We start from the raw sequence: 22,197 nt of genomic DNA, 5'->3' as shown, positions 1-22,197 counted from the left end.
TAAATAAAGATTACATTTAAAGTAGTTAATAAAATTCTTGTAGATCATATTAAATATGTTATGAAAAATTAAGAGAATCGTAATGAAAGAATCGTAAATCTAAGGTATTTTTTAATGATGTGATTCCAATTATGATTCCCCCCAAAATACACGATTCTTACGATTCTAATTAATCGTCTTTACACTAGTTTCCAGACTATTTTTGTATGGGCACTTTTATTGATAGCACACACATGAAACTCTAGTCCCCTTTGAAGTAATCTCTTCTGGTTGCAATGCATTTGTATTGTTCCAACTGCTGGAAAGCCCCTTGGAACTCCTCTTGTATGAGCAAGTCAATGACTCTCGTCACAGCCTCTTTCATCTTCTCAATTGTCTCATAATGACAGCTTATAAGTTTTTCCCAGTTTAGGGAATGATCAAAAGTCACAGGAAGCAAGGTCTGAACTATAGGGAGCGTGGGGAACTGTCTTGATGCCCATCTTCATCAAATAGTCTGTGATAAGGATGGAGTTGTGGATTAGTGCATTGTCCTGGTGGAAATGCAACTGACCCGATTTAAAGACTGCTGACCTCTTCTGACAGAATCTTTTCCTGAACTCCCTTAAAACCTCAACATAGTCATAGTATTCCTTGTTAACTGTCTGTCCCGCGGAACCCAGTGCATGTAGAGCATGGCCATGCTGTTTAAAAGAAGGATCATCATAAGTTTCTGGGTGGATTTACTTTCTCTGGCCTTCATGGGTCAGAGCAAGACAGCATACTTCCACTGAGAACTCTATCACTTGGTCTCTGGGTCATAGCAGTAGATCCAGTTTTCATCGCAGATCACTAGAGCATCAAGAACTGGGATCTAAATTGATCAGCTCGACGATCTCCCTGCTGTCATGATAATGTCTTTCTTTCTGATCTTCTCTGAGCACTCATAGGACAAACTTTGCACAGAACTTCTGCATTTTCAGTTCCTTGTGAATAATTGTGCATACAGTTCCCACACTGTGCAGTTAATATCTCTATAGACACACAATCATCCTTATCCATGAAATTCTTTATTTGGCAACCAATTTTGGTGATCCATACTCCTCCCATATATCTCATCATCCCTCAAACTCCCTGCCTTCCTTGAATCTCATGGCACTTAAAAACTGATGCTTGATTCATGTGCTATGGTGAAAAAGCAGTCTGAAGCATTCCATATGTTTCTATGGCATTTTTTCCATGTTTAAAACAGAATTTTATTGCATATCATTTTTCTAAAGTGTCCTCATGTCTAGATTGCATCTTTTGGAAATTTACCAGCTGTGATAATCCAATTCCAATTCCTGCTCTTGTTGTTCATTTGAACCTGATATCATAAAGATTGGTCCATCATCTAAGATGTATAGCAATAACATACTGAGTTTTCAAGAGTCTACAACAATTTTCAATGCCTGTACAAAAAGTCTACAACAATTTTAAATGCCCATACAAAAAGTCTAGAAACTTATTAAAGGCACCTTGTATATCTAGGACTACTGATCTTGTCTCTGCTGCTTTATCTAATGCATGGTATATACATTCAGAGATTACAGTTAGAATATCTGCAGGAGAACAGGTTTGCCTATATCCATACTGTTGGTTGGAAAGAAGTTTAGCATCTATAAGTTGGTAGATTGCAGCTTAATTACTTAAAGACTTAAATATGTTGGCAAAAAAGGGAGAAGTCTAATGGGGTGATAATTTAGTGAGCCAGTTCTTTCGCCAGAATCTTTGTAAACTGGTATCACAGAAGCAATTTTCCAGCAGTCAAGAAAGACTATCACTATTTAATTCGACTTCTGGTTTACAATTACAATGAGTTATACTTCGTGATTTTATAAATTTTTAAGTGTGAATTCACTAAAATAAATCTCATTTAAAAAAGAGAAAAGTGGAGAAAAATTCTTGTAAAATTTGTATCTCATTTAATGTGAAATTTAATTAAAAAAATTCTTTTGCCATTTGAATTTCATCTGCTCAGAACAACTTTAGTTCTATTAATTATTAGTTGGAGAAAAAGAGGGAGGAGGCTAATATGGTGATAATTTAGGGAGTCTATTCTTTCTTTGCCTTCAGACCAAGATCCCAGTGTAGTATCTGTTCTGATGCTACGCTTCACCTTTACTGTCCTCGGTCAGTGTAGGAGAAATCCTTCGCGACCGAGGCAATTTTATTTTTGTTCCTATCTAGAGTGCCCCTTTTTGGGAAGCTGGATTTTCCCCACATTAAAAACAGACCTTGTGTCTAACTTTGCTCTCGTGGGGAGGCAAGTAAATAGGAACTACTACCACAGGAGCATTTTTCCAGCAATTAAAAAAGTAAAATTTGATAAGGCATTTGTTGAAGAGTTTGGAGAGAACTGAGGCAATCTTACCAGAGCAATTTTTTAATAGTATAGCTGAAATGAACTTAGGCCCATAAGCATTCGAGGTATCTAATTCTTTTATAATATCATGGATTTGTGAAAGGGTGATTGTTTTTAGATGCCCAAATTTGTTTGTGTATACATAGTGTGCTAGCAAGCTAGTTTTAGTTTTGCTGCTTCTGTTGTCTTCCCTGTGACCTTTCCAGGGTACTAATATAGTGCTCATTTCATGTAAAATCAACAAATTCTGGTGGACAAATACGATATCTAACACAGATTTTTTTCAAATGTGCTATACTTATAGATGAAAGTAATTGAATGGCACCTGTTATACATCTCAATATCAAGGAGCTCCTGAGATATGACCTTGACCTTTTTACAAAAATGATTTTTTATGAAGAAGTGACAAACTTTAAAAGACGATATCTCTGTTGTTTATAGGCCTACAAAGTTCATTTGTATATCATTATAATGTACTTGGATAGATCTACAATTTCATCTGGAGCTATGTTTTTCAAGGTCAAATGATCATGTTCACTATGATCTTTTACCTGAATTATCTCAAAAAACGTTTTAATTTTTTAAATTTTGATGAAAGATCTATCTTATGACAATATATATTCAAAGTTTCATGATAGGCTTTCTGCTAGAACTGTTGCTACAAGCATTTTATCAAAGTGAGTAAAATTCAAAATGGCAGAAGACAGTACCTGCTACCTCATATAAAAACATTTTGATATTTCACAATATGGTCAAGTTTGAGATCTTTGTAAAGTCATTTCAATGCTGATTAATATTTACATAAAGACAATGGTTGCAGCATAAATAAAACAAATTTCTGTTAATGAAACTAGATTTTTTCATATTTTTTTTTAAATGCAACACAGATTTTGTTATGGAAAAAGTGATATAATAAAAAGGAATTTTGAAAAGTGTTAAGAGTTAATTAAATTATAACATAAAACATGATCTCAGTGGTGAACAAATTTTTCTCAATGATTGATATTCTTAATCTACAAAAAAAGGCAATTTCTGTTTATGTTTAGTTTTTTTTTCGATGAAAAACTTTAAAAATGAATGTTCTAAAAATTCTTCATATGTTTTACACAAATTTTGTTTGTGAAGTCAAAATAATATTTTTCTAGAGATAAAATTGTTTTAGAATAACTTTCATACAACACAGATTTTGATACAGAAAAAGTTATTTAATAAAGAAGTGTGTTGAGATTTAATTAGGTTATAGTATCAAAAGAATAAACATCATTAGATGTTGATGATAAACAGTTTCTTTGATATGATAGTAATAGACTATATTCACAAGAATCAATCTGTGTTCATTGGGATACATTTCAAAAAGGAAAAATCTGTTTTATTGAAACATTTTTATATTAATGAACTTTTGTAAATATTTATTTAGATTTTTCTTTCTAAATCTTTTTTTCTAAAATATTTTATGCATTTTTCATCTCATTTTTGGAAAGTTTATTAGATCTTTCTGTTTGAGTTATTGGATCAACTGAGCTAAGAATATCAGAATATTTTAAAATTGATATATTTGGATGTGATGGAGAGGGTCCATTTTTCAAGTACACATCCTAACTATCAATTCCTCTCATGAAGTGCTGCCACAAAGCCATTAATGTCTTCAAACTCCATATTGTTTAGTTTTCTAATTCAAACTATCCTTCCATTATTTTGGTTTAGTTGTTTTGTTTTACGGCATATCAACTCTTTTGGGGTTATTTAATGCCGGATCCAATTATTTTGGAAATAGTATTTATGTTGCACCCAATTATTTTGTAGGTTTTATTCTTCAAGCTCTTTGTATCTTCAATCGCTAGTTTTTAGTGTTTGGTTTAGTTGTTTTATAGTGGATTTTATCGTTTTTATTCCCTGCCCTGCAGAAGATGAATGCTTTTTGCAATGGGAGAGGGAAAGGGATTACAGTATTAATGTTTGAAACATTTTAAGTGAGGAAACCAGTCACGAAGCGGCAGATAGAAAGGGGAAAGGAGAAGGGGGAAAAGATGAGTTATTGTTTTTGGGTTTGCAGAACATAATTAAGTTTTGCAAAAGGAAGTAGAAAAATTAAAAGCATCAATGTTAGGTGCATTTCGTCTCCGAAGCCAATATCTTCAGACAGCCTTATCTGGTAATATTAAGTAATAGCATATAGTAAAAATATCTACTTAAATTCTACATTTCCATGAAAATATAACTCACATTTTTATGGTGACTGGCAAAATTTCAATCTTGTAGTCTGTATTTGTGTGCTTTGATTGTTCCAGAACAAACTCAACTGGCAAAATGGTTTCAATAATATTTTTCTATTATCTTTTATTGCCTTTTATATTCATTCATCTTCATGCTATATATTTAGAACTTGTTTTAGCAACCTGTAAACAAGCAGCAGCCTTAACCGGTAAACAGACATCAGCTTCAAAAATCAAAGAAATGTTGTCACCAAAGCATGTATCGCATAGAGGTGAGAAAATATTCACTCAGTCCACTAATTTATTGAAAAACCAAAGTATTTTTTAATACTTTTTAGCACTTTCTTGTCAGATTTATCAATGCTGAAGGACCGGACAGAAACAGAAAATGTCACGTTTTATCTTTTTTATTTGTTGTTGTTTTTCACACAGCTAAAATAAATCTACATCATATTTTTGAATTGAGGTAAAAATGCCAAAAGTGAATAAATAGGTAAAAATGGCATATTGACAACGAAAGTTAGGACCATCAAGAAATGTAGATTAAACTTCCATTCCTCTAGTTCAAATCAAAATAGGGCTAAGCTTTTCTTCTCACACAAAAATATTAAATATTTTTTAATAGATAGTTTCACTGGTAGGGGTGGGGGATAATTTTTTTTTTTTTAAAATACAATCATGGTCAACAATGCTTTCTGCTAGTTTGAGCGATTCTTTTAGTGAGCTAGTGTGAAAAGTCTTTATGCAGGTAGCCGTAAAGAATATACAACTTAATTGCTTCTCTCTTTCATCATAATTTATAACCCCAGCCAAGCTAAGCATCACAAGGACTGACATTTATTATACTTGTCCTATTTTATGTTCTTAGATTCTGCCCAAAAGACTTGTAATTTTTACCAGCTGCTAAGAGGCCTGTCATCAATATTAATCCAAGAACAATGCAGTTTAATTTGGATTTTTCTCAATAGAGAATGATTTTCAAAATAATAACATCATTATTTAAGCATGTTTCCTACTATTCTGCAAAAATACCCAATGCTCTAATGAGTAATTTTCTTTCACAACATAAAAGTTATGAATGTAAATTGGAGAAAATATAAACAAAAGCAAACAAAAGTACCATAATTCATAAATATTGGCAAACCAGAAGAGTATCTGATTCAGAATTACCAGCACTCGGTGTTTGATCAGATTCTATCCCTCATATTAAATTTCATCGGTAATATAACTTCTAGAGAGTTTTAATTTCCCAAGTTTATTTATTTATTGTTATATGAAAGTACAGAATAGTTAAGAAAGAAGCCCTTCTTTAGGTTCTGCAGATTACTATTTTAATGGCTTTAAAATATAAAATGTTACCATAACATTTATTGGGTCATTATTAAGACTCTAAAGAGTCCTCCTCCTAGCGTCTCAGTCATTTTTTTCTTGTTCTCATGTAACGCTTGATACTTGTAATTTGTAATCAGTTTTGTCAATTGTCTGTATTATTACTTTTTTTTTTTAAGTAAAAATTTTTTGGTGCAAGAAAATTAAAAGCAGTGGCTGCCAGCGATTAAATCATTGAATTAAGTTTCCATTTTCAAAACTTAAAAATTAAATTAAGGTAAATATGGCAGTGGAAAATTTTATTTAGGCTTTTATTTTCAGATTATACATGAATATGTATATTATAATATAATTCTTAAATAAAACGTTAAAATTTTCTTTTAGGGCTTCTACAGAATTATAACCCAACAGATCCGACTTGTTCCAAACTAAAGTGCAGGGACTTATCCCTATTTTAAATTAGGAGAATGGTCCTAAATTTCTTGAACGGTCCTAATTTTTATTGTCAAAGTGCCATTTTTACCTATTTATTCACTTTTACCATATTTACCAAGCATCCGTTCTTGTATGTTATTAGCTTTTGCTTTTACTGGTAGTGTAATGTTGCGAAGAAGGAGATTTCTCTGTCTAGTGATGATTATATCTATAGTATATTTATTTTGATAAAGTCACCATACCTTTTTTTTCCTGTTTCTTTTCCTTTCTGGTTGATGCTGGAATAACATCTTATGAAGAACACAACACCGATTTCTAGCATGGTTTTTTATTTCGTCTAATGAGTGAACAGGGTGGGAAGCATTGTATTGTCAACCACTTACTTTCTTATATTTCTTTCTTCAATGCATCTTCTCATCTAACCGAGCTGTCTGGTTCGTCCAAACTCAGAAAATTGACTGCGTTTTTTATGCAGACCAGAAGATCTCTTTTCTTTCTTTTTCATGCATCGTTTTTCTTTCAAACGAACTCAATCACCCTCAGTTGTCATTGCTGACCCTAGCTTCCTGTTTGACATACGTCAACCATAATTCCTTAAACCATTCTTTGCACTAACCAATCTGCCAACAACTCCAATTTCCAATATGCTGGCTTAACCCGGGATTTGTGATCAGTCATCTCCCTCTCAGTACAGACCAATAAGTCTCCTGTGTGTTATGAGTAAGTTGCTGGAATCCATATTAAATAGAGAAATAGTCAACCACCTTAGCAGGAATAACCTTCTTAGTGACACACAATATGGTTTCCGCTCTGCAAGATCTACCGCAGATGTGCTGACGGTTATATCCCACAGGATTAGTGAATCTCTTGACAAAGGCTTTCTTTCTAGGGCAATTGCTCTTGACATATCAAAGGCCTTCGACAAGGTATGGCATAAGGGTCTACTTCACAAGATTTCCAGCTACGGTATAACTGGAAATTTTTTCTCAATCATTAAATCATTTCTCTCCGATAGGTTCATAAGAGTAGTGGTAGATGGACAAAAATCGGAGGCCTGCAATATAAATGCTGGAGTCCCTCAGGGGTCAATCCTGGGCCCAACTCTCTTCCTGATCTACATCAATGACCTCCCTAAACACATACTTAAATCATTCGTTGACATCTATGCTGATGACACGACCATCTACAGCAACACATCAAAGGCTGTGAATGACAAAGTTCTCTCGGATTCTCTCTCCTCTGATCTCGAGAATGTGGTTTAGTGGGGGAAGATGTGGCTGGTTACCTTTAATGCATCCAAAACCAAACTCCTATCCTTACATCATCAACGCTCTGATCCCCATCTGGCATCAATTGTGATGGATGGCTCTCGTCTGGGTGAGGCCCCGTGTTTTGACAAGCTTCTGGGTTTGACCTTTACTCCTGATCTGAAATGGAACACGTACATCAAGTCTGTTGCCAAGGTCGCTGGAAAGATGGTGGGATCCTTCTACCGCTCCAGAAGATATCTCACTACTGATGCAATTCTCTATCTATATAAAAGCCAAGTACGTCCAAGGATGGAATACTGTTGCCATATCTGGGCAGGAGCGGCCAAAAACAGCCTATCATGCCTTGACAGAGTACAAAATAGACTTCGTGGCTTAGTGGGGGATGTCCTTTTCTCTACCCTGCAACCTCTCTCCCACAGAAGAGACATTGCGAGCCTATCCTTGTTTTATCGTTATTTCCATAGAAGGTGCTCGTCTGAACTCCAATCTCTGGTCCCCCCTCACCAATCTTTCACGAAAAACACCCGTCTAGCTGAATCCACTGTGAAAAATTTCCCCCACTCTATATCTGTGCCTAAATCAAAACGCGGATTCCATGAACAAAGCTTCTTTCTTAGAACTGCACGCCTGTGGAACTCTGTTCCGTCTGCCTGCTTCCCTCCGGAATACAACTTGGATGTCTTCAAGTCCAATGTTAACAAATTCCTAATGAACTGCCCCCTTAATTAAACACTTCATCAAATCTCCACACTAACGTAATGTACTTGCAATAACCCTTATCCCTGAGTGGCTTCCGGGCCTTGATAAGTGGTGATCACTGTGTAAAAAAAAGAAAAATATATATAATACTTCCCCTCTCAATATTTAAAAATGTTTACAGACATTTTTAAATAAGCACTCTGTAATTTCTACACACACCCTTGGTCAAAAAAATATTATAAATCCCCATTATATTTTCAAAATTTTACTATGTAATTCCTGTTAGTCAGTCATTTCCTGACCACTTGGACAACCATAATCATCACTGCCCGCACTTTACTTTAGGGGAAACCTATTTGTTTTTGTCTGCTACATGGAGCAATCCATTACACTATGCGGATAACTGCAGCTAGCTTAAACAGCCCGTAGCTTCATCAACTCAGATTTTCAATACAAGGAACTCCCTTTCTCGTCGACTCTTGACTTGAAGTTGAAGAAAATCTATAACCATAACAATCGAGGTCCTCAGTCCTTGATCCCTTGAAGATTCACTCATCCACCAGAACTTCTGACGCTCCCCTCTCCTTAGGGTGTTACTAGATCATCCTCATACTTCTGTCATCAACTTATATGTCCCATTTCTCAATCATGCCATAATTCTTGGGAACAAAACCAGAAACGCCTACCTAAAAATCTACAAAGGTCAGTGCTCTAATACACAAGATATCTTCTAATGTATTGATTCACTCAGATTTCCAAGTTTCAAAAACCATAGCTCTCGATACAAATCCAGAAAATGTCACTCTTACCTAACCATAACCCCTTCAGATTCCTGGCAAATAGTGCCTCTTATTTCCCTATTGTTTTGAAGAACTCGTGTGTGATTTTCCTACACCCCCACTGAGATGCCACCGAATCAGGACAGGTCATCCCACATATATACTCATCAAAAGATTTATAAAGATATCTTGTTATATTATAACTCTAATTTGGGATCCATCTACTGATTAATGTGTTATGTATGCCGGCCTTTTCTCTTTTATTTATACAGCTCTTGACCTTTCATGATCATGCTTCATGGCTTCATTTGCCATACTAATGTCTGCTAACAATTCTTGGAGGCATTTTTTACCCTCCAAAATTGTGCGATTTTGCAATTTGTCAAAGCACACCTGAGCAACTCTGTTTCACTATGCAGGGTGACCTTTGACCCAAGGTTAAGGCAATAACCTGCAAATCCCAATGGCAAGGAGTACAAAATCTTCATTGACCTTGCATGTGACCAAAGAAAATCTTCACAAAAACCCTAAACAATAAAAAAATAAATAAATATGCGAATCACTACCGTAAATAATAAAATAAATCATGACCGTAATGCAATCTTCAACCTATCATCTTTACCCATGCTGACTTCTATAGCCATCTCATAATTTTGTTGTTTTTCTTTATAATTATTTATATATTCTTCTCCATTCACTTAAAATCAATTCACCAATTTAGTGCATGATCGCCTCCCAATGCAAACTTTTCTTCATATTTTACAATCACATCAACAGTTTTCCATCACTACAAAATTGATTATACACAAAGTTCAACAAATTATCGTAATGTCTTCAAATACTACAAAAATTGACAATAACAAATCACCAAATCACAAAACAGTAAAAAATACAACAGTTCAATTCACTAATTGCTTAGAAACACAAAACATTTTTTTTCACAATTCTTTCTTAGCTAAAAAACGAATTTATAACTCATTCATATTAAACAACTTTCATTCCCGAGTAATACCAGTTTATAATAATGAAAAATAACCTCATTCCTCTCTCTCACTTTTTCTCTTCGTATAATTTTCATTTTGGCAAGGCGACAACGTGCCCCTCCCCCAATAAGGAAACAATTTATACATCATATTTTTTCAATACAATTCTATCAAAATACAATATAATCAAAACCAAAGACAGTCTGTTAATGTCTTCTGCAAAATAACAAAACGAAATGAATTTTCAAAAGTCCTATATAAGAGAAAAAAAAACTAATACAATAGTCAATTTCAACAAAAGCTAAACATGCATTCTTTCTTTCTCTTTTTTAAAAAAATGTTTTTCTCTACATGGCAATATTGACAGACCAACAACACACGCCAGTGTTGCACAATGAGAGAAAAAATTTTTTTTTTAACTCCATCTGTTCACCCTTCGCACTTTCTTTTTCTTTACCATTTTTTTCCTTTCTCTCTATCCACCATTCTTTTAGGGCAAATCAAGCCCTTTTTTACTTCTAAAATTCAAATCCAATTCAACTATATTTTAACCAAAACTATTTTTTTCAAACATATATACGTTTTATTTTTTCTTACTTTCAATATTTTTTTTAAGTCCATTCTTTCTCTTTTTTCTGTCAATTTCACACAATTTCCTTGTTTCACTCACCTGAACGATATTCACGTGATACATATAGATTTTTATTTTTTATTTTTTGTGTGTGTCTTAAATGTGTCTGTAAGTTTCTCTTTTTTTTCAATCTTACCACAATCACATGGCTTTATTTTTACTAAATACGTTTTTTTAATTGTGAGTACATGCACATCGAGTGTTTTTTCTAAACACACACAACAAGCCTTCTTTTATAATTCGTTAGACATTTTTTCTTCGACATAACTTTGAACAAAAACTACATCTCAAATTAATTTCATAAACATAAAACACAAAAATCGTGTGTGGCATCTCACATGTTTTTCGTTATAGTTCTGTGAACCCATTTATGCTGTTTTTCTTATTTTTTTTATGTTTTTCTTCTCTCGCATTATTTTATGTGTATCCAAATTCTTTCATGGCTTGTTATGAATTGGCCATCAAAGCACCAAACTGACAAATGTAACATTGTACGGAAGGAAATTTCTCTGTCTGCTGATGATTATATCTTATTTATTATTGATATCTGTATCTGTACACAAGTCTCTTATTTAGTTTCTATGCTTGTATGCACTGTGATCATCAATGTATGTCTATACATGTGATCATGTCCCTTCCAGTGTGTATATATATATGTATTTCAATAAAGTCGCCATACCTTTTTTCCAGTTTCTGCTCCTTTATGGGGATGCTTTCTTGCCATTCTGGTTAATGCTGGAATAACATCTTACAAAGAACACAACACCAATTTCTAGCATGGCTTCTTTATTTTGTCTAATGAGTGAATGGGATGGGAAGCAACGCATTATTAAATACTTACATTCTTACATTTCTTTCTTCAACACATCTTTGCATCTAATTGAGCCATCTGCTTTGTTCAAACTCAGAAAACTGACTGCATTTTCATGCAAACCAAAAAGATTTCTTTCTTCTTCATGCATCGATTTTTTTTCATACAAACTCAATCGCCCTCGGTTGTCACTGCTGATCCTAGCTACCGTTTGGCATACATCAACCTTAACCTCTTAAACCATTCTTTGCACTAACTAACCTGCCAGCAACTCCAATTTCCAATATGCCAGCATAAGCTGGGATATATAACAGTAGCTTAAAAATAAATGTCATTTCATCTTTTAGTTTCAATAATGGAAAAGTTTAACATTTGTTTTTGTTTATTTTAATCATTTTATAATCGGAAATTAGGCTAAAAATTTTCTGATTTCGATACCTCAGAAAGTTCTGATTTTCCAGATTCTGAGTAATTGTCTCAACACTAATTATATAACTTTTTTCATAACAAAATCTGTTACATTTAAAAAGAAAACAAATGAAGAAAATTCAGTTTCATCAACAGAATTTTTGTTATTGATTTTATGACCATGGTTTTATGTAAATATTAATCAGCATTAAAATAGCTTTACAAAGATACTAAACTTGACCATATTGTGAAATATCAAAATATTATATAAAGTAGCAGGCACTACGTTCAATCATTTTGAATTTTGCACACTTTGAATAAATGCTTGTAATAATAGTTCTGGTGCCCAGCATGAAATTTAGAATATATATTATCATAAGATAGACAAATCTTTTGTCAAAATAAAAAAAAATTAAAATAACGTTTTTTGGGGGGTTTTTTTGTGATAATTCAGGTAAAGGTCAAAGTCAACGTTTTTATTTGATCTTGAAAAAAATATCCCCCAATAAAATTGCAGATCTCTCCAAGTAATTTAGAATGATATATGAATGAATTTTGTAAGCTCTTAAACAACAGATTTCATCTTTTAAAGTTTGTCACTTCTTCATAAAAATTCACATTTTTGTAAAAATGTCAGGGTCATATCTCAGGAACTCCTTGGCTTTGAGATGTGTAACAGGTGCCATTCAGTTCCTTTCATGGAGATCTCTAAGTGTAGCAAATTTTTTAAAAATCCGTGTCAGACATGGTTTAACCCCTTGTTGATTTGACACAGAATGAGCCATATATATATATATATGTATATATATATTGCCCTGATAAAGCTACTAATAAAAATATCGAAGCAAATTTTAAAATGATTTTATCACTCTGTGAATAGCAAAGGTGCTGTCCTTCTAAAAATTATAGAGAAACTTTGATGAATTAATTAAGGAAAATTCTTTTATAAATTTTTTAAAAGCATTTCTGCAATTAAAATTTGGTTGTAATTGATATTTGCTTTCTATTTTGTTTTAATGTATATTTATTTTCATTAATATTTGAAATTATTAAGTAAAACATTTATTCACAGATAACAGGTATACAGTAGAAGGTTTATTCTTCTGAAATGTTGTTTTGATGCATTAATTTATCTTTTCTTACACAAAGAAAGACTAGAAATATGAAGACAAAAGAACCAGAATATTATACTTCTGAAAATGAAAGTACCATTATATATATGATAAAGACAGGTAGTCTGCTTAAAGTATTGCTAACAAATAGATATGGAGGAGTATAAGAAGGCTATAGCAATGCAGCGGACCGGCTGTTGTATGAACAAAATTATAGAGAAACTTTGAATTAATTAAGGTAAACTATAAATTCCTTTATAAACTTGTCTTATTTTTCACAAACATTTCTGTAATTAGCATTTGGTTATAATTGATATTCTCTTTTTTATTTTTTTAAATGTATGATAAAATTTATACTTCATTCACAAATAAGAGCCAAAGTTGATGAAAAAAATAAAATTATCCTATAAACATAGAAATGTATGAATTTATGATAGAAACTCTCATTTTACAAACAGATACACTAGAGATAAGAAACACCTGCAAATGCTTTACCTTGGGTAAAATAATTAAATGTTACACACTCCAGCTATTAAAGGGATGATATATAATCGTAAAAGAACCACTGGATATAAATTTAACACAAAACTGAACCAAGTAAGTTACACCCAGGAGTAGGCATTTTGATCACTATGGACAAACTGAACTAAAATTAAAAACATAAAAAATGATAAGCCATTGGTCAGAGGGGCTTTGTTGATTAGATGTGCCAGATCCTGTAGGTCACCCAAGTATTCATCCACAGTTTTTCCAGGGCACAAATGACAAGCAGCAAAAGTTGTATTTCTATTTAAAACTAACCATTGGGCAATTATTAATTATTATAGCCAATTTGTGTTTATGATTAAAAGTCTCTGTCCCATATCCGCAATGTTGCATTGCTGTGCCTGTTTTACAAGTATTTTAAAGGAATGTGCTCTAATGAACTGATTGCATGTGTGCCCTCTTGACATACATATTCCTGGCAAACCTGTTTAACAATAAAATCTCATCCCTTCACTGTTAATGTATACAAATGCCAGAAAGTTTTCTGCTCTAATAGTTTCTTCCATCGAACAGCTACATTTTAGAATTCCCTTCCTGTTACCATCTTCCCTGACTGTACTGATATGCAGAAGTTTACATGTAACGTAAAACCAACATCTTGTTAATCTTTTTTAGGCATCTTGTTAACATCTTGTTAATCTTTTTTAGCCATGGTCCCTTACATTCAAGTGGTGATATGAATTTGTTTGGGGTGAAGGTGTTTAAAAAAAAAGACGCAACCTGCTCCATATTTCTGCAAATTTCCAAACTATTGCATAATTTATGGCTGCTTTCTATTTTAATTAATGTTTGAAATTGGTAAATAAAATGTCTTATTCTTTCACAGGTGACAGCAAGAAAAAAACTTTTATTCTTCTGAAATGTGAAGATAAATTTAATTTTGTTTTCTATTGGAAAGAAACATTTATTTAAAAAAAAAAGCTGTCATATATATATATATATATATATATATATATATATATATATATATATATATATTAGTCAGCAGAAACCTTATTCTTATAAGGTTTGTGGTAAAGCACTCCCAAATGAAGTGGTCTTTAAACACACCTCGACCCATACTGGGGAGGGTACCCATGTTGATATTTGCTTTCTAATTTGAAATTGTAAAATAAAATTTCTTTTTTATTCACAGATAACAGCCACATATATAGAATGATAAAAAAAAATGGACACGCTGGAAATAAATTGAAAAAAAAAAGAAGAGATTTTCTCTTGTGAAAGTAATTAAAGACAACATATATTCGTAAAAGAGCTCTTGGATATAAATTTAACACAAAGCTGAACCAAGTAAGTTAACCCCAAGAGTGAGACCCTCAATCTCTATGAACTAATTGAAGTAGAATATAAAAATATAAAGAAACTTATTTCTTGTGAATTGTGTTGCGCATCATTTGCAATCAAAACCAGTTTTATTAAATGGACAACGTACATTTGTAAATACCAAGTGTTAGAACAAGGAGTGATCCCCCTGATCTTCATGAACTAACTCAAGTAAAATATAAAAATATAAAGAAACTTTATTCTTGTGAACTTAAATGCCTACTAGACACTTTTTAAATTCCTAAATGTTGAGATAAATTGAAAAAAAACACCTGCAATTTTTTTCTTTTTGAGATGAAACATTTATTCTTGAAAGAGCTCTTGGATAAGAATTTAATACAAGTGTTGGTGAGTATCTTGATCGCTAAGAACTAACTGAAGTAAAATATAAAGAAACCTTATTCTTGTGAAAATGTGACAAACTCCAGTCAAATGGACAACATATGTTCTGAATTTGATTGCTGATCCTTTGCAATAAAAAACACTTTAAAAAATAGTCATGCAAACCAGCAATGAGCAAAAACCTTATCCTTATGAGGTTTGTGGTATAGTATTACCAAATGAAAGCAATGTCATAAAACACACCTCGCCCCATACTGGGGAGGCTACCTATACAGAAGAGGATACCAATAAGGGGGAGTATATGCATACTGAAGAGAATATCAATACTGACGAGGATATCCATACTGAAGAGGATACTAATGAGGGGAAGGATATCAATACTGAAGAGGATATCAATAAGGGGGAGAATATCCATACTGAAGACAAGACTCATAATGGGAAGGCGGCTTATTCTTGTGGAATCTGTGGAAAGTTACTTCGAACAAAACTTAATTTAAGACAACACCTTCGGATCCACTCTGGGGTGAAACCATATTCTTGCGAAACCTGTAGCAAACGTTTCCGAACAAAAGGTAACCTTCACCTGCACGTGCAGATTCATGCAACGACAAAACCATATTCTTGTGAAATGTGTGGCAAAGCTTTTCGAACAAAACCAAATCTAAGAGAACACCTGCAGATTCACACAACGGTGAGACCATACTCTTGCGAGGTTTGCCACAAATCGTTCCCAAAAAAGTATAACCTACGGATGCATATGCTGCTGCACATGCCGGATAAACCATTTTCATGTGAAACTTGTGGAAAGTCATTCAAACGGAAGCCTGCATTGCTGGCACACGTCCGAACTCACACTGGGGAGAAGCGACATACTTGCCAGACTTGTGATCGATCGTTCAGAGAAAAGTCTGATTTGGTCACTCATATTCGAACGCATACTGGAGAGAAACCCTATTCTTGTGACAAGTGTGGCTCGTCTTTTTCAACTTCGTCTGGTTTAAAAAGACACTTGCTGTCACACACAACAGAAAAGCCACACAGTTGTGAAGTATGTGGCTCTTCTTTCAAGTGCAACTCAGATTTAAAGGTACATATACGAACGCACACAGGAGAGAAGGCCCATGCTTGCGAGATTTGTTTTAGATTGTTTCCAAAACACTACGATTTAAAACTACACATGCTTATACATAGCGGTGATAAGCCTCATTCATGTGAGCTATGTTCAAAATCATTTAGATACAAACGTTCTGTGAGGCGACACATGATCGCTCACCACGGTGTAAAGCAACCTTTTTCTTGTGAAGTGTGTTGCTTAGCTTTTTTGACTCCAGCTGGTTTAAAAAGACACCTGCTGTCACATACGACAGAAAAACCTCATACTTGTGAAACCTGTGGCTCTTCATTCAAAAATAAATATGCTTTAAAAGTGCATATACGAAAACACAGTGGAGAGAAACCATACACATGTGAGATATGCGATAAGTCGTTTGCATATAAATCTTCAATAATGCTACACATGCTGGCCCACAGTGGAGAAAAACCACATTCTTGTGGCGTTTGTGGTTCATCGTTCAAAACAAAATACAATTTAAGAATGCATGTTCGAAAACACACCGGCATTAAACCTTTTTCTTGTGAAATTTGTCAAAAATCGTTTACAACGAAAATTCATCTAAAATTACACCTGCGAACGCACAGCGGAGAGAGCGCTTATTCTTGTGATATCTGTGGACGTCAGTGTTCGAGAAAATACGATTTAAAAACTCATATGAGAACACACACAGGTGAAAAACCATATTCTTGTCACGTATGTGGTTCATCTTTTTCAACGTCGTCAGGTTTAAACAAGCACTCTACGTTGCATACAAAACAAAATGGTAAGAAAATAAAATCCTTAAAAGGGGGCTCTGTTGATGATTCCAAAGAGCAGGAGATTGTTTGGCCTTTGGAAGAAAAAAGTGTTGATATTAATAGCAAAACTTGTGTAAAAGTACAAATGCACACTGAAAGCGGAGAGACTACTTATTCTTGCAACATCTGTGGCCATCTGTGTTCAAGAAAATACGATTTAAAAACACATATGAGAACACACACAGGGGAAAAACCATATTCTTGTGATGTGTGTGGTTCGTCTTTTTCGACGTCGTCAGGTTTATGCAAGCACATCAAATTGCACACAAAACAAAATGATAATAAAATGAAACCAAAGAGAGGAAGGAAAAAGAAACAGCAGAAATCCTTAAAAAAGCACTCAGTTGAAGTTTCTAAAGAGCAGATTTCATGCGATTTGAAAGAAAAAAGTGATGAGGTTAATATAAAAAAGGAAGAAGGAACAAGTGATGGTGTAAATATAAGAAAGGAGGAAGAAAAAAGTGATGAAGTGAATATAAAAAAGGAAGAAGAAAAAAGTGATGGCATAGATATAAAAATGGAGAAAAAAGTGATGAGGTTAATATGAAAAAAGGAGGAAGAAAGTGATGAGGTTTTTTGGAATCAGTGATGGGTGTTTTTTACATAAAAAAGGAGGCTTATAAAAAGTGATGAGGTTTTTTTATATAAAAACAAAAGAAAATGATGGCATAAATATAAAAATGGAGGCGTCCGAATTGCAAAATATTTAAAACAAATAAACCTCTTTTCTATGATGAAATTAATGGCCAAACAAAATGAAAACAAAGAAAGAAATATAAAAGAAATGCAAAATGTTTTTTAAAAAAGCGCTCAGATGAATCTTCTGAAAAGAAGGAGATTGTCTGGCATTTTTCTGATTAGTAAAATGTTTAAAAACAAATAAGATCTCTTCAGTGTGGCTATATACTGATGAAATTAATGGTAAAACCAAAGGATAAAATTTAAACAGAGAGGAATAGAAAAGGAAACGGCAAAAACTCCTTAAAAGAGTGCTCAGTTTAATCCTCTGAAAAGCAGGAGATTGTCTGACATTGTAAAGAACAAAATAAAAAAAATGAAATCCTTAATAGAGTGCTCATGAATTTGTCTCCCCATTTCCCTATTGTAACGCTTCCAAAAATGAAAATAATAAAATACTTCCGGTTAGTTAAAGCGCATTTATACGAAATCCAGCTTCTGCCCATTGTAACCTTCTGATTAGTAAAATAGCAAAGTATTTCAAACAACTTTATTGACATATGCTGGTGCTTGTTTTGCAAGTACTTTATTGGAATGTTCTCTGATGAACTCTTAGCACTTGTGCTCCTTTGACATGAAAAAATAAACTGAAAGAAAATAAACTAGGGTTAAAGTTTATTCATGTGAAATGAAAATAAAGAGAGAAATAAAAAAGAAATGGCAAAAATCCTTCAAAGACTGCTCGGTTGGAATATCTGAAGAGCAGAAGATTGGCATTTGGAAGGAAAAGGTGATGACGTTATTATAAAAATGGGAGGAGTAAATTGATGAGATTATTGTAAAAGAGGAGGAAGGAGAAAAATGAGGTTAATATAAAAATTATGAGGTTGATATAAAAAAGGAAGCTTCTGATCATCAAAATGATGTATTTAAAACAATTTATTGGATTGTCTCCCATTTTCTCTACTGTAACTCTTGTGACAATGAAAATTATACAATACTACAGATTAGTTAAAGTACACTATGAAATCCAACTCCTGCCCATCACTGCAATGTCACATCCAGTTGTTTGTTTTGTAAGTATTTTATTGGAATGTGCTTTGATGAACTCCTATCAACAACAAACTGATGAAAAAATGAACTGATTATTATTATGTTATATGAGTTTAGGTGTGTGTGTGTATGTATATATATATATATATATATATATATATATTGTATACATATATATATGTGTATGTTAGACTGGTTAAAATACTTAACATTATTATCATTAATAATAATAGTATTATTAGCACTATTATTTTTATAACCATTGTTATTATTACTTTACAATATTTATTTACTATTAATTTTGTTTCAACTATTATTATTATTATGAAAACTATTAATAACATTATTATTATTAAACACATTTGTTTCAGTTTCTAAACATTTATTATACATATTGAAATCAATTGTGCCTTGTGTAGTGTTAGTTGAAATAAACGTTAATCTGTTACAAATTTAAAAAATAAAAAATCACAACATTGTTCTTCCACAAATAATTCATTCAAACTTTTTGGACATTTCTTGCAAGAAATAAACACAATCCAAAATAGAAATTTCCAGTTTTGTTTAACGTCTTTCTTTTTTTTTGGGGGGGGGGCTACTTTTTGTGAATAAGATCAGAGGACCACTTGAAATATGAAAGATAAAATATATTAATATAAAAAACAACATTGTTTTCATGCTTCATAACCTTGAAATTTGGTTGAGAAGAAGGTTCATGCAAAATTTTTCATTTTGATTTCAAATGATGTATTTTCAAATTTCCTTATAATACCTTTACTTTATATATCATTTTCAAAAGCATTTTTATTCTATCCAATCATTTAAATTACGATCGTTTTAAAACAATTGTGTTCTTTACAGAACGTTAAATATAAGATGAAAAAAAAAAGCAAATTCATAAAATTTGCTTATTTCAATTAAAGCTAGACTGAAAAGCTGCAGAAACAGCTTGCTATATCAACAAAGCATTTGGCCCAGGAACCACGACTGAATGCACAGCACAAGGGTGGTTTAAGAAATTTTGTAGCAGCGATGATAGTCTTGAAGATGATGAGCTTAGTGGTTGGCCATCAGATGTTGACAATGATCAATGAATAGCCTTAGTCGAAGCCAATTCACACACACACACACACACACACCTATTCAAACCGTGGTTTTAAATTAGATGTGAGATATCTGACAATTCCCAACTATTGAGAGAGATTGGAAAGACAAAAATAATTTGATAAATAAGTGCCTCACAAATTTAACAACAATCAAAAGAAATGCTGTATGAAGTGTCAACTTCCCTTTTATGCAAGAATGGCCCATTTTGTCGGCCAGGGTTTGACTTGCAATGAAAAGTGGGTTCTCTACAACAACCAGTGTGGCTTAGCACAGTGGTTAGATGCCAACAAAGTCTTGCAACAATTTCTGAAGCCAGAGTTGTACCAAAAGAAGGTCATGCTGACTGTTTGTGGTTTGCACCCGGTCTCATCCATTGCAATGTTTGAATGCAGACAGAACTGTTACAGCAAAGAAGTACTGTCAACAAATGGATTAAATGCATCACAAACTTTAACAACATTAATCAAAATAAAAGGCCCCACAACTAACGACATTAGTCAAAATAAAAGACCCAATTCTTCTCCACGAATTGAGCTACAAACGAATTGAGCTACAAACTCTGCCTCATCTGCCATACTTTGTCAAAATCCTTGGATATATCAATGACTATACACTGGCTTCACCTGCCCTATCCAGTGTATGGTATATGTGTGCAGAGTTGACTGTTAAAATATCTGTAGTAGAACGACATTTCTTAAGTCCATACTGTTTGTGAGAGAGAAAATTTGCTTTTACGAGGTGGTGGACTCGTGCTTGATTAATTAAGGTCTCAACGATTTTAGCGACGAGGGGAGCGAGACTGATAGGGTAATAATTGAGAGGACCAGTTCTTTCACCAGAGTTCTTGTACACTGATATCACAGAGGCAGGTTTCCTGCTATTAGGGAAGCAAGATTCAACAAGGCATTTATTATCGAGCTTGAAAAATATGGGGCTTAGCTCAGCTGCGCATTTGTTAATTAGTATAGCAGAGATGAGATCAGGTCGACATGGCTTGAGGTGTCTAAGTGTTTTATGATATCATTGACATGAGAAGGGGTGATTTTCACATCATCTAGTATGGCTTCAGTCCACATAGGGAAAATTGGAAGGGAGTTGTTTGTTGTCTCTATGTTGGAGTTGGCGGCGAATCACCAGGCAAGCAGTTTTACCCTCTCGGATGCCATGCATGTGACCTTCTGGTTTTTGGATAGTGGGGAAATTACTTTGTCCTTTATTCACTACCCTATTATAGATTTTCCAAAATCACGAGTTCCTATCTTTTGAAATTCTATGCTTTCCTTAGTTATCTCAGCATGCTTTCTTTTGGCTGTTGCTTTTTCTTTCACAATGATTTCTAGAATCTATAAATTTTTGCCTATTTGCATTTGACTTATGATGTACGAACCGGCAGAATGCATGCTGTCTTTGTGCAATGGCAGCTGTGCAATCTGTAGTGAACCATGGCAGTGAGTGGGACGCACGTGTGTGTGTGTGTGTGTGGAAATTATATACATTTTATGGTTAATTTATATCCAAATCTGATCCCCACACTTAATCCCCTGAAAAATTAAATTTATTATTGTTGGTGGGTTGATATAACTGAGGGTATTAATCTACAAATTGGCCAAAGAAAAAAGTCCTCAAACATGGCTGCTAACGAAATGAAACTAAAAACAGAAACTCCTGTGTAGGAAGCAAACTAAACGGTAAATCTGCCAAAAATTATTTTGCTATCTGATGTATTGGATTCGTATTTATAATGTATTCTACTTAAAATTTCCATATATATATATATATATATATATATATATATATATATATATATATTAGTCCAGAAGTTATATACATTTTATGCTAAATTTGGTAGAACTTACAGAGAATGTTCTGGTTTACAGTTGTTTTGAAAATGGAATGAAAATTTAAATTTTATTCCATTTTAATCAAAGAACAAAAGTAACCAAAAGAATAATATTCAACATCGTACTTTTTATATAGATATATATAAAAAAAAGAAAGATTATATATATATATATATATATATATATATATGCCTCACCTCGTGTTCGTCCTTTGAAATCGAAGATGACCATGACATCAGTGATTAAAAGTAATATTTTTGTGCTTCTGTAAGGTTGATCCGGGCATGGAAGCCTCTCCCACAAGTTGGACAGTGATGAGCAGGTGTTGTGGGGACAGAGCTT

General features: G+C 33.2%; 1 protein-coding gene across 2 annotated transcripts in view; it reads left to right on the top strand.

The window, feature by feature from the left end:
• Window positions 1–17,863, top strand: part of LOC145292836 (uncharacterized) — a 62,047-nt gene extending 44,184 nt beyond the window's left edge. For both annotated transcript variants that reach the window (XM_080138880.1, XM_080138878.1), the window contains exon 3: window positions 14,736–17,863. In XM_080138880.1, coding sequence (XP_079995006.1) covers window positions 15,423–17,723 — 2,301 coding nt within the window. In that variant the 5' untranslated portion in view covers window positions 14,736–15,422 and the 3' untranslated portion in view covers window positions 17,724–17,863. The remainder of the gene's footprint in view (window positions 1–14,735) is intronic.
• Window positions 17,864–22,197: the final 4,334 nt, after the last annotated feature.

The sequence above is a fragment of the Euprymna scolopes genome, chromosome 14, assembly GCF_053919585.1.
Source record: "Euprymna scolopes isolate OS-2025 chromosome 14, ASM5391958v1, whole genome shotgun sequence".
Lineage (NCBI taxonomy): Eukaryota > Metazoa > Mollusca > Cephalopoda > Sepiida > Sepiolidae > Euprymna > Euprymna scolopes.
Note: the sequence above shows the minus strand (reverse complement) of the source record. Positions and strands in the feature narration are given on the sequence as shown.